General features: G+C 61.8%; 1 protein-coding gene across 5 annotated transcripts in view; it reads right to left on the reverse strand.

Annotated features, from left to right (window-relative positions):
• Positions 1-12,434, reverse strand: part of FRMD8 (FERM domain containing 8) — a 28,494-nt gene extending 16,060 nt beyond the window's left edge. The window contains exons 1-6 of one of the 5 annotated variants that reach the window (XM_090129606.1): positions 12,225-12,434; positions 8,133-8,309; positions 4,990-5,091; positions 4,066-4,124; positions 3,751-3,917; positions 19-207 (exon numbers count right to left, since the gene is read on the reverse strand). In XM_090129606.1, coding sequence (XP_089985732.1) covers positions 19-207; positions 3,751-3,917; positions 4,066-4,124; positions 4,990-5,091; positions 8,133-8,309; positions 12,225-12,276 — 746 coding nt within the window. In that variant the 5' untranslated portion in view covers positions 12,277-12,434. Of the gene's footprint in view, positions 1-18; positions 208-3,750; positions 3,918-4,065; positions 4,125-4,989; positions 5,124-6,777; positions 6,970-8,132; positions 8,517-12,224 lie in introns of those variants that run through there. The other 4 variants (XM_090129607.1, XM_090129608.1, XM_090129605.1 and 1 more) reach the window with 4 other exon arrangements.
• Positions 12,435-12,556: the final 122 nt, after the last annotated feature.

Below are 12,556 nucleotides of genomic sequence, written 5' to 3' on the forward strand. Positions count from 1 at the left end.
CACAGACACAACACCCACCCGTAGCCATGCAGGCGATGGCAGCGCTGCAAGAAGCTTCGAAGCAGCGTTTGGGGGGGGGTCTCAGGTCCGGGGGTGCGACTGAAAGCACTGAGCAATTCGTCGGGGGGGGGGCAGGGGGGGCGACGGCGCAGGGAACCCCAGAAACGTCCACGAGGGGTGGGGGGAAGCAGTTCCTCCAATACCGGACTGGGGGGAAGGGGGGCATAAATTGGAGGGTGGGGGGGTATTGGGGGAGGTGGGGGGGGATTTGGGGGGGGCAGGGGGGGGCGTTGATGGATTTGGGGGTCCTGATGGATCTGGAGGGTCGCATAGAAACTGGGGGGGGGTCTCAGGAGGGGAAGGGGGGCACAAATGGGAGGGTGGGGGGATATTGGGGGGGGGGAGCAGGGATTTGGGGGGGGTGCAGGGGGGGCGTTGATGGATTTGGGGGTTCTGATGGATCTGGAGGGACGCATAGAAATTGGGGGGGGGTCTCAGGATTGAGACTGGGGGGAAGGGGGGCACAAATTGAAGGGTGGGGGGGTATTGGGGGGGGGGAGCAGGGATTTGGGGGGGGTGCAGGGGGGGCGTTTATGGATTTGGGGGTCCTGATGGATCTGGAGGGTCTCAAAGAAACTGGGGGGGGTCTCAGGAGGGGAAGGGGGGCACAAATGGGAGGGGGGGGGGGATATTGGGGGGGGGGAGCAGGGATTTGGGGGGGGGCAGGGGGGGCGTTGATGGATTTGGGGGTCCTGATGGATCTGGAGGGTCGCATAGAAACTGGGGGGGGGTCTTGGGATTGAGACTGGGGGAAGGGGGGCACAAATTGGAGGGTGGGGGGGTATTGGGGGGGGGGAGGAGGGATTTGGGGGGGGTGCAGGGGGGGCGTTGATGGATTTGGGGGTCCTGATGGATCTGGAGGGTCTCAAAGAAACTGGGGGGGGTCTCAGGAGGGGAAGGGGGGCACAAATTGAAGGGTGGGGGGGTATTGGGGGGGGGGAGCAGGGATTTGGGGGGGGCAGGGGGGGCGTTGATGGATTTGGGGGTCCTGATGGATCTGGAGGGTTGCATAGAAACTGGGGGGGGTCTCAGGAGGGGGAAGGGGGGCACAAATTGGAGGGTGGGGGGATATTGGGGGGGGGAGCAGGGATTTGGGGGGGGGCAGGGGGGGCGTTTATGGATTTGGGGGTCCTGATGGATCTGGAGGGTCGCAGAGAAACTGGGGGGGGTCTCAGGAGGGGAAGGGGGGCACAAATTGGAGGGGGGGGGTATTGGGGGGGGGGAGCAGGGATTTGGGGGGGGGCAGGGGGGGCGTTGATGGATTTGGGGGTCCTGATGGATCTGGAGGGTCTCATAGAAACTGGGGGGGGAGTCTTGGGATTGAGACTGGGGGAAGGGGGGCACAAATTGAAGGGTGGTGGGGTATTGAGGGGGGGGGAGCAGGGATTTGGGGGGGGTTGGGGGGGGGCGTTGATGGATTTGGGGGTCCTGATGGATCTGGAGGGTCTCATAGAAACTGGGGGGGGTCTCAGGAGGGGAAGGGGGGCACAAATTGGAGGGTGGGGGGATATTGAGGGGGGGGAGGAGGGATTTGGGGGGGGGAGCAGGGGGGGGGAGTTGATGGATTTGGGGTTCTGATGGATCTGGAGGGTCGCAGAGAAACTGGGGGGGGGTCTCAGGATTGAGACTGGGGGGAAGGGGGGCACAAACTGGAGGGGGGGGTATTGGGGGGGGGAGCAGGGATTTGTGGGGGGTTGGGGGGGCGTTGATGGATTTGGGGGTTCTGATGGATCTGGAGGGTCGCATAGAAACTGGGGGGGGGTCCTGGGATTGAGACTGGGGGGAAGGGGGGCACAAATTGAAGGGTGGGGGGGTATTGGGGGGGGGAGGAGGGATTTGGGGGGGGCAGGGGGGGCGTTTATGGATGTGAGGGTTCTGATGGATCTGGAGGGTCTCATAGAAATTGGGGGGGGGGTCTCGGGATTGAGACTGGGGGAAGGGGGGCACAAACTGGAGGTTGGGGGGATTTGGGGGGGGGAGCAGGGATTTGGGGGGGGCAGGGGGGGGCGTTGATGGATTTGGGGGTTGTGATGGATCTGGAGGGTCTCATAGAAACTGGGGGGGGGTCTCAGGATTGAGACTGGGGGGAAGGGGGGCACAAATGGGAGGGTGGGGGGGTATTGGGGGGGGCAGCAGGGATTTGGGGGGGGCATTGATGGATTTGGGGGTCCTGATGGATCTGGAGGGTCGCATAGAAATTGGGGGGGGGTCTCAGGAGGGAAAGGGGGGAACAAATGGGAGGGTGGGGGGATATTGGGGGGGGGAGGAGTGATTTTGGGGGGGGAGGGGGGGCGTTTATGGATTTGGGGGTTCTAATGGATCTGGGGGAGGGTCGCATAGAAATTGGGGGGGGGTCTTGGGATTGAGACTGGGGGGAAGGGGGGCACAAATTGGAGGGTGGGGGGATATTGGGGGGGGGAGGAGGGATTTGGGGGGGGCAGGGGGGGCGTTGATGGATTTGGAGGTCCTGATGGATCTGGAGGGTCTCATAGAAACTGGGGGGGGGGGTCTCAGGATTGAGACTGGGGGGAAGGGGGGCACAAATTGGAGGGGGGGGTATTGGGGGGGGGAGGAGGGATTTGGGGGGGGACAGGGGGGGGGGAGTTGATGGATTTGGGGTTCTGATGGATCTGGAGGGTCTCATAGAAACTGGGGGGGGGTCTCAGGAGGGGAAGGGGGGCACAAATGGGAGGGTGGGGGGGGGTTGGGGGGGGCGTTGATGGATTGGGGGTCCTGATGGATCTGGAGGAGGGTCGCATAGAAACTGGGGGGGGTCTCAGGAGGGGAAGGGGGGCACAAATGGGAGGGTGGGGGGGTATTGGGGGGGGGAGCAGGGATTTGGGGGGGGTGCAGGGGGGGCGTTGATGGATTTGGGGGTCCTGATGGATCTGGAGGGTCTCAAAGAAACTGGGGGGGGTCTCAGGAGGGGAAGGGGGGCACAAATGGGAGGGGGGGGGGTATTGGGGGGGGGAGCAGGGATTTGGGGGGGGTGTTTATGGATTGCGGGGACCTGATGGATCTTGAGGGTCTCATAGAAACTGGGGGGGGAGTCTCTGGATTGAGACTGGGGGAAGGGGGGCACAAATTGGAGGGGGGGGGGATATTGGGGGGGGGGAGCAGGGATTTGGGGGGGGTTGGGGGGGGCGTTGATGGATTTGGGGGTCCTGATGGATCTGGAGGAGGGACGCATAGAAACTGGGGGGGGGGGTCTCAGGAGGGAAAGGGGGGCACAAATTGGAGGGTGGGGGGGTATTGGGGGGGGGTTGGGGGGGGCGTTGATGGATTGGGGGTCCTGATGGATCGGGAGGGTCTCAAAGAAACTGGGGGGGGTCTCAGGAGGGGAAGGGGGGCACAAATGGGAGGGTGGGGGGATATTGGGGGGGGGAGGAGGGATTTGGGGAGGATGGGGGGGGCGTTGATGGATTTGGGGGTTCTGATGGATCTGGAGGGTCTCATAGAAACTGGGGGGGGGCTCAGGAGGGAAAGGGGGGCACAAATGGGAGGGTGGGGGGATATTGAGGGGGGGGGAGGGATTTGGGGGGGGCAGAGGGGGCGTTGATGGATTTGGGATACTGATGGATCTGGAGGGTCGCATAGAAACTGGGGGGGGGGCTCTCAGGATTGAGACTCGGGGGGGGGGAGGGATATATGGGCGATACGGGGGGGGGGTCCCCGCGGGGGGGGGCTCACCGCAGGCTCTCAGCTGAGTGCTTCCCGGGTTGGAAGGGACCGAAACGAAGGCGGCACTGCAGCCCCCCCAATTCTACCGCTTCCTGGGGGGGCAGCGGCCAACGACCCCCCCGCAGGTGCCCCCGCGCCTCCGCCACCAACAGACGCAGCACCGCCTCATCCTGCAGCTGGGGGGGGGGGGAACACAAGGAGGGGGGGGGGGGTGATGATAAACACAAAAGGGGGTCACCGAAAGGGGTTGGGGGGGGGGCATTTTGGGGATGGGAGCCTCAAGATTTGGTGGTGCCCCCCCCCCCTGCCCCCCCCCCAAATCACCTCCAACTCCTTGTGCTTAGGGAAGAAGACGTTGCGGCGCAGATGCAGGCAAGGCTCATCTAACAAGGGGGGGGCATGGGGGGGTAAGCATGGTATGAACCCCCCCCCCCCCATCCCCCCCACCCCAAATTTCACCCCCCCCCCCCCAGCCTTACCCCAGGCCACAGCTCCGGGGGGGGGCATGGGGGGGGTAATGAACCCCCCCCCCCCATCCCCCCAGACACAAAGAGAAGATCCCAAAATGTACGTCTGCCCCCCCCCCCACCCCAAATTTCCACCCCCCCCCCCCCAGCCTTACCCCTGGCCACAGCTCCGGGGGGGGGGGGCATGGGGGGGGGTAAGCATGGTATGAACCCCCCCCCCCATCCCCCCCACCCCAAATTTCACCCCCCCCCCCCAGCCTTACCCCTGGCCACAGCTCCGGGGGGGGGCATGGGGGGGTAAGCATGGTATGAACCCCCCCCCCCCCCATCCCCCCCACCCCAAATTTCCCCCCCCCCCCCCCCAGCCTTACCCCTGGCCACAGCTCCGGGGGGGGGCATGGGGGGGGTAAGCATGATATGAACCCCCCCCCCCCCATCCCCACAGACACAAAGAGAAGATCCCAAAATGTACGTCTGCCCCCCCCCCCCACCCCAAATTTCCACCCCCCCCCCCCCAGCCTTACCCCTGGCCACAGCTCCGGGGGGGGGCATGGGGGGGGGTAAGCATGGTATGAACCCCCCCCCCATCCCCCCCACCCCAAATTTCACCCCCCCCCCCCAGCCTTACCCCTGGCCACAGCTCCGGGGGGGGGCATGGGGGGGGGTAAGCATGATATGAACCCCCCCCCCCCCCATCCCCACAGACACAAAGAGAAGATCCCAAAATGTACGTCTGCCCCCCCCCCACCCCAAATTTCCCCCCCCCCCCCCCCAGCCTTACCCCTGGCCACAGCTCCGGGGGGGGCATCGCTGAGACGCAGCACCAGCTCTGCCCACTGCCTCCGCAGGCGGAACGGCTGCTGCCGTGGCTTCAGCTGCACTTCTATGGGGGGGGGGAGATGGGGGGGCACCACGCTGCCAGGGGGGGGGGGGTCGACACCCCCAAATTTTGGAGGTCCCGACCCCCAAAATATCCCCCAACCCTCCCTAAGAACTCAGGATGCCGGAAACTAAACCCGCAGACCCCAAAGCTCAAATTCTTTCTGACCCCAAGCCCCCCCCCCAGTGCTGACCCCAAACCCCAATTCCAACCCCACATCCCCCACTCATGCCCTCAAACCCCCATTTCTGACCCCAACCCCTCCAGTGCTGATGCCAGCCCCCCATTTCCAACCCCAAACCCCATTTCCAACCCCACACCCCCCACTGATGCCCCCAGACCTCCATTTCCAACCCCACATCCCCCATTGATGCCCCCAGACCCCCATTTCCAACCCCACTGATGCCCTCAGACCCCCATTTCCAACCCCACATCCCCCACTGATGCCCCCAGACCCCCATTTCTGACCCCAACCCCTCCAGTGCTGATGCCAGCCCCCCATTTCCAACCCCAAACCCCATTTCCAACCCCACACCCCCACCAATATCCCCATTTCCAACCCCCCACCCCCCACTGATGCCCCTATCCCCCAATTTCAGACCCAAACTCACCATTTCTGACCCCAAACCCCATTACCAACCCCACACCCCCCACTGATGCCCCCAGACCCCCATTTCCAACCCCGTACCCCCCACCAATACCCCATTTCCAACCCCACATCCCCACTGATGCCCCCAGACCCCCATTTCTGACCCCAACCCCTCCAGTGCTGATGCCAGCCCCCCATTTCCAACCCCAAACCCCATTTCCAACCCCACACCCCCACCAATATCCCCATTTCCAACCCCCCACCCCCCACTGATGCCCCTATCCCCCAATTTCAGACCCAAACTCACCATTTCTGACCCCAAACCCCATTACCAACCCCACACCCCCCACTGATGCCCCCAGACCCCCATTTCCAACCCCGTACCCCCCACCAATACCCCATTTCCAACCCCACATCCCCACTGATGCTCCCAACCTCCCATTTCTGACCCCAACCCCTCCAGTGCTGATGCCAGCCCCCCATTTCCAACCCCAAACCCCATTTCCAACCCCCCACCCCCCACCAACACCCCCATTTCCAACCCCACATCCCCCACTGATGCCCCCAGACCCCCAACCCTCCCTAAGAACCCAGGATCCCGGAAACCAAACCTGCAGACCCCAAAGCTCCCAACACCAAAGCTGGGCGTTCTGACCCCACAACCCAAAATTTGACCCCAATACCAGCTGTAGGGACACGGAAGCAAAGATTCTTTCTGACCCCCCCCCCAGTGCTGACCCCAAACCCCCATTTCCAACCCCACATCCCCCATTGATGCCCCCAGACCCCCATTTCTGACCCCAAGCCCCCCCAGTGCTGACCCCAAACCCCATTTCCAACCCCACATCCCCCACTGATGCCCCCAGACCCCCATTTCCAACCCCACATCCCCCACTGATGCCCCCAAGCCCCAATTTCTGACCCCAAACCCCCCATTTCCAACCCCAAACCCCCCATTTCCAACCTCACATCCCCCACTGATGCCCCCAAGCCCCAATTTCTGACCCCAAACCCCCCATTTCCGACCCCAAACTCCCCCTTTCCATCCCCAAACCCCCCATTTCCACCCCCCAAACCCCCCATTTCTGCCCCCCACTCACCCAGCAGCCCCGACACCAGCCATAGGGCCATGGCAGCGCAGCCCATTTCTGACCCCAAGCCCCCCAGTGCTGACCCCAAACCCCATTTCCAACCCTGTACCCCCCACCAACACCCCATTTCCAACCCCACATCCCCATCTGATGCCCCCAGACCCCCATTTCCAACCCCACATCCCCCACTGAAGCCCCCAGCCCCCCATTTCCAACCCCACACCCCCCACCAACACCCCCATTTCCAACCCCACATCCCCCACTGATGCCCCCAGACCCCCAATTTCTGACCCCAGCCCCCCATTTCCAACCCCACATCCCCCACTGATGCCCCCAGACCCCCATTTCCAACCCCACATCCCCCACTGATGACCCCAACCCCCAATTTCTGACCCCAAACCCCCCATTTCCAACCCCAAACCCCCCATTTCCAACCCCACATCCCCCACTGATGCCCCCAAGCCCCAATTTCTGACCCCAAACCCCCCATTTCCAACCCCAAACCCCCCATTTCCAACCCCACATCCCCCACTGATGCCCCCAACCCCCCATTTCCGACCCCAAACCCCCCATTTCCACCCCCCAAACCCCCCATTTCTGCCCCCCACTCACCCAGCAGCCCTGACACCAGCCATAGGGCCATGGCAGCGCAGCCCATTTCTGACCCCAATACCCCCCAGTGCTGACCCCAAACCCCATTTCCAACCCCATACCCCCCACCAATACCCCATTTCCAACCCCACATCCCCCACTGATGCCCCCAGACCCCCATTTCCAACCCCAAGTCTCCATTTCCTACCCCACATCCCCCACTGCTGATCTCAAACTCCTTTTCCAGCCCCACACCCCCCACTGATACCCCTGACCCCCAATTTCTGACCCCAAACCCCCAATACCCCATTTCCAACCCCACATCCCCCATTGATGCCCCCAGCCCCCCATTTCCAACCCCACATCCCCCACTGATGCCCCCAACCCCCAATTTCTGACCCGAGCCCCCCATTTCCAACCCCACATCCTCCACTGATGCCCTCAGACCCCCATTTCCAACCCCACATCCCCCACTGAAGCCCCCAACCCCCCATTTCCAACCCCACACCCCCCACCAACACCCCCATTTCCAACCCCACATCCCCCACTGATGCCCCCAGACCCCCAATTTCTGACCCCAGCCCCCCATTTCCAACCCCACATTCCCCACTGATGTCCCCAACCCCCAATTTCTGACCCCAAACTCCCCCTTTCCAACCCTAAACCCCCCATTTCCAACCCCACATCCCCCACTGATGCCCCCAACCCCCCATTTCCGACCCCAAACCCCCCATTTCCACCCCCTAAACCCCCCATTTCTGCCCCCCACTCACCCAGCAGCCCCGACACCAGCCATAGGGCCATGGCAGCGCAGCCCTCGGGTCCCAGCCCGGCTGCGTCCCACAGGCAGCGCAGCAGCGCCGCCGCCGTCAGCCCCAACACCGGGGGGGGCAGCGCCAGAGGCACGGCGGAACCGTCGGGCAGGAAGACACGGACCGCTGCTGATGCTGCTGGTGGTGGTGTTGGGACCCCCGGAACCAGAACCCACGGTCAGTGGGGCAGCCAGGAAACGGGACACGATTTTGTGGGACCCCCAGGTAGTGGGGTCTGCAGTTGTTGGGGTGTTGGGTAATGGGACCCCCAGGTAGTGGGATCCCCAGGTATTGGGACCCCCAGGTAGTGGGGTCTGCAGTTATTGGGGTGTTGGTAATGGGACCCTCAGGTATTGGGACCCCCAGATAGTGGGATTTCCAGTTACCAGGGTCCTTGGTTAATGGGACCCCCAGGTATTGGGACCCCCAGGTAGTGGGATCTGCAGTTATTGGGGTGTTGGCTAATGGGACCCTCAGGTATTGGGACCCCCAGATAGTGGGATTTCCAGTTACCAGGGTCCTTGGTTAATGGGACCCCCAGGTATTGGGACCCCCAGGTAGTGGGATCTGCAGTTATTGGGCTGTTGGTTAATGGGACCCCCAGGTAGTGGGATCCCCAGATATTGGACCCCCAGGTAGTGGGGTCTGCAGTCACCAGGGTCCTTGGTTAATGGGACCCCCAGGTATTGGGATCCCCAGGTATTGGGACCCCCAGGTAGTGGGGTCTGCAGTCACCAGGGTCCTTGGTTAATGGGACCCCCAGGTATTGGGATCCCCAGGTATTGGGACCCCCAGGTAGTGGGGTCTGCAGTTATTGGGCTGTTGGTTAATGGGACCCACAGGTAGTGGGATCTGTAGTTATTGGGGTGTTGGTAATGGGATCCCCAGGTATTGGGACCCCCAGGCAGTGGGATCTGCAGTTATTGGGCTGTTGGTTAATGGGACACCCAGGTATTGGGACCCCCAGGTAGTGGGATCTGCAGTTACTGGGCTGTTGGTTAATGGGACCCCCAGTTATTGGGACCCCCAGGTAGTGGGATCTGCAGTCACCAGGGCCCTTGGTTAATGGGACCCCCAGGTATTGGGATCCCCAGGTATTGGGACCCCCAGGTAGTGGGGTCTGCAGTTATTGGGCTGTTGGTTAATGGGACCCACAGGTAGTGGGATCTGTAGTTATTGGGGTGTTGGTAATGGGATCCCCAGGTATTGGGACCCCCAGGCAGTGGGATCTGCAGTTATTGGGCTGTTGGTTAATGGGACACCCAGGTATTGGGACCCCCAGGTAGTGGGATCTGCAGTTACTGGGCTGTTGGTTAATGGGACCCCCAGTTATTGGGACCCCCAGGTAGTGGGATCTGCAGTCACCAGGGCCCTTGGTTAATGGGACCCCCAGGTATTGGGATCCCCAGGTATTGGGACCCCCAGGTAGTGGGATCTGCAGTTATTGGGCTCTTGGTTAATGGGACCCCCAGGTATTGGGACCCCCAGGTAGTGGGGTCTGCAGTTATTGGGGTGTTGGTTAATGGGACCCCCAAGTAGTGGGGTCTGCAGTTATTGGGGTGTTGGTTAATGGGACCCCCAGGTATTGGGACCCCCAGGTAGTGGGGTCTGCAGTTATTGGGCTGTTGATTAATGGGACCCACAGGTAGTGGGATCTGTAGTTATTGGGGTGTTGGTAATGGGATCCCCAGGTATTGGGACCCCCAGGCAGTGGGATCTGCAGTTATTGGGCTGTTGGTTAATGGGACCCCCAGTTATTGGGACCCCCAGGTAGTGGGGTCTGCAGTTATTGGGGTGTTGGTTAATGGGACCCCCAGGTAGTGGGGTCTGCAGTTATTGGGGTGTTGGTTAATGGGACCCCCAGGTATTGGGACCCCCAGGTAGTGGGGTCTGCAGTTATTGGGGTGTTGGTTAATGGGACCCCCAGGTAGTGGGATCTGCAGTCACCAGGGTCCTTGGTTAATGGGATCCCCAGGTATTGGGACCCCCAGGCAGTGGGATCTGCAGTCACCAGGGTCCTTAATTAATGGGACCCTCAGGTATTGGGACCCCCAGGTAGTGGGATTTCCAGTTACCAGGGTCCTTGGTTAATGGGACCCCCAGGTATTGGGATCCCCAGGTATTGGGACCCCCAGGTAGTGGGGTCTGCAGTTATTGGGCTCTTGGTTAATGGGACCCCCAGGTAGTGGGATCCCCAGGTATTGGGACCCCCAGGTAGTGGGGTCTGCAGTTGTTGGGGTGTTGGTTAATGGGACCCCCAGGTATTGGGATCCCCAGATATTGGACCCCCAGGTAGTGGGGTCTGCAGTCACCAGGGTCCTTGGTTAATGGGACCCCCAGGTAGTGGGATCTGCAGTTATTGGGGTGTTGGTAATAGGACTCCCAGGTAGTGGGATCTGCAGTTACTGGGCTGCTGGTTACTGGGACCCCCAGGCAGTGGGATCTGCAGTCAGCAGGGTCCTTGGTTAATGGGACCCCCAGGTATTGGGACCCCCAGATATTGGGACCCCCAGGTAGTGGGATCTGCAGTCACCAGGGTCCTTGGTTAATGGGACCCTTAGGTATTGGGACCCCCAGGTAGTGGGATCTGCAGTTATTGGGCTGTTGGTTAATGGGACACCCAGGTATTGGGACCCCCAGGTAGTGGGGTCTGCAGTTGTTGGGGTGTTGGTTAATGGGACCCAAGGTATTGGGATCCCCAGGTATTGGGACCCCCAGGTAGTGGGGTCTGCAGTTATTGGGGTGTTGGTTAATGGGACCCCCAGGTAGTGGGACCCTCAGGTAGTGGGATCTGCAGTCACCAGGGTCCTTGGTTAATGGGAACCCCAGGTACTGGGACCCCCAGGTAGTGGGGTCTGCAGTTATTGGGGTGTTGGTAATGGGACCCCCAGGTAGTGGGATCTCCAGTCAGCAGGGTCCTTGGTTAATGGGACCCCCAGGTATTGGGATCCCCAGGTATTGGGACCTCGAGGTAGTGGGATCTGCAGTTACTGGGCTGTTGGTTAATGGGACCCCCAGGTAGTGGGATCTGCAGTTATTGGGCTGTTGGTTAATGGGACCCCCAGGTATTGGGATCCCCAGGTATTGGTACCCCCAGGTAGTGGGATCTGCAGGAATTGGGGTGTTGGTTAATGGGACCCCCAGGTAGTGGGACCCCCAGGCAGTGGGGTCTGCAGACACCAGGGTCCTTGGTTAATGGGACCCCCAGGTATTGGGACCCCCAGGTAGTGGGATCCCCAGGTAGTGGGATCTGCAGTTACTGGGCTGTTGGTTAATGGGAACCCCAGGTATTGGGACCCCCAGGTAGTGGGGTCTGCAGTTGTTGGGGTGTTGGTTAATGGGACCCCCAGGTATTGGGATCCCCAGGTATTGGGACCCCCAGGTAGTGGGGTCTGCAGTTATTGGGGTGTTGGTTAATGGGACCCCCAGGTATTGGGACCCCCAGGTAGTGGGACCCCCAGGTAGTGGGGTCTGCAGTTATTGGGGTGTTGGTTAATGGGACCCCCAGGTAGTGGGATACCCAGGTATTGGACCCCCAGGTAGTGGGATCTGCAGTTACTGGGTTGTTGGTTAATGGGACCCCCAGGTAGTTGGACCCCCAGATAGTGGGATTTCCAGTCACCAGGGTCCTTGGTTAATGGGATCCCCAGGTATTGGGACCCCCAGGTAGTGGGGTCTGCAGTTACTGGGCTGTTGGTTCCTGGGACCCCGAGGAATTGGGACCCCCGATCAACAGGACCCTCAGCGACTGGGACCTGCAGTCAATGGGACCCCCGGTAAACGGGACCCCCTGGCAGCGGGACCCCCGCTTACGGCGATCCTCCGTTTCTGAGCCTCCGGTTATCGCGATTCTCGGGTTATCGTGATTCTCGGGTTATTGGGAGCCTCGTTAACGGGATCCCCGGTCATTGGGGTCCTCAGGAACCGGGATCCCCGTTCAACCGTTGGGTCCCTCATTAAAGCACCGGGACACCGCGGTACCGGGACGCCGCATCACCGCCCGCCCAGCCCGGATTCCGTAATTCCGCCCCTTTCCCGGTGCCCCTCCCTCACCGACAGCCCCGGTGGCCGCCGTTTCCGGTTCCGTTTCCGTTTCCGGTTCCATTCCCGGGTTTTCGCTCTGCCCAAAAGCGACCGAAAGGAGAACGGAGGGTGAAGGAGTCGCGCCGTGTGACGTCACAGCGCCGCGTCACGTGACGAGGTGGGGGGGGTGGGTGGGATCGGGACGTGGGAACAGCGCCGCCCTGCGGCGGGAGGTCGCTGCGGTCCTCCAACGTCCTGAGCCACGAAATTGGGGGGGGGGGGTCCCAAAATGTTGGGACCCATAGGGGGGGCAGTGTGTGTGTGTGGGGGGGGTGAACCCCCGTACCGTTGGCTGCTACGGT

Source organism: Phasianus colchicus, chromosome 37, assembly GCF_987193195.1.
Source record: "Phasianus colchicus chromosome 37, bPhaCol1.hap1.1, whole genome shotgun sequence".
Lineage (NCBI taxonomy): Eukaryota > Metazoa > Chordata > Aves > Galliformes > Phasianidae > Phasianus > Phasianus colchicus.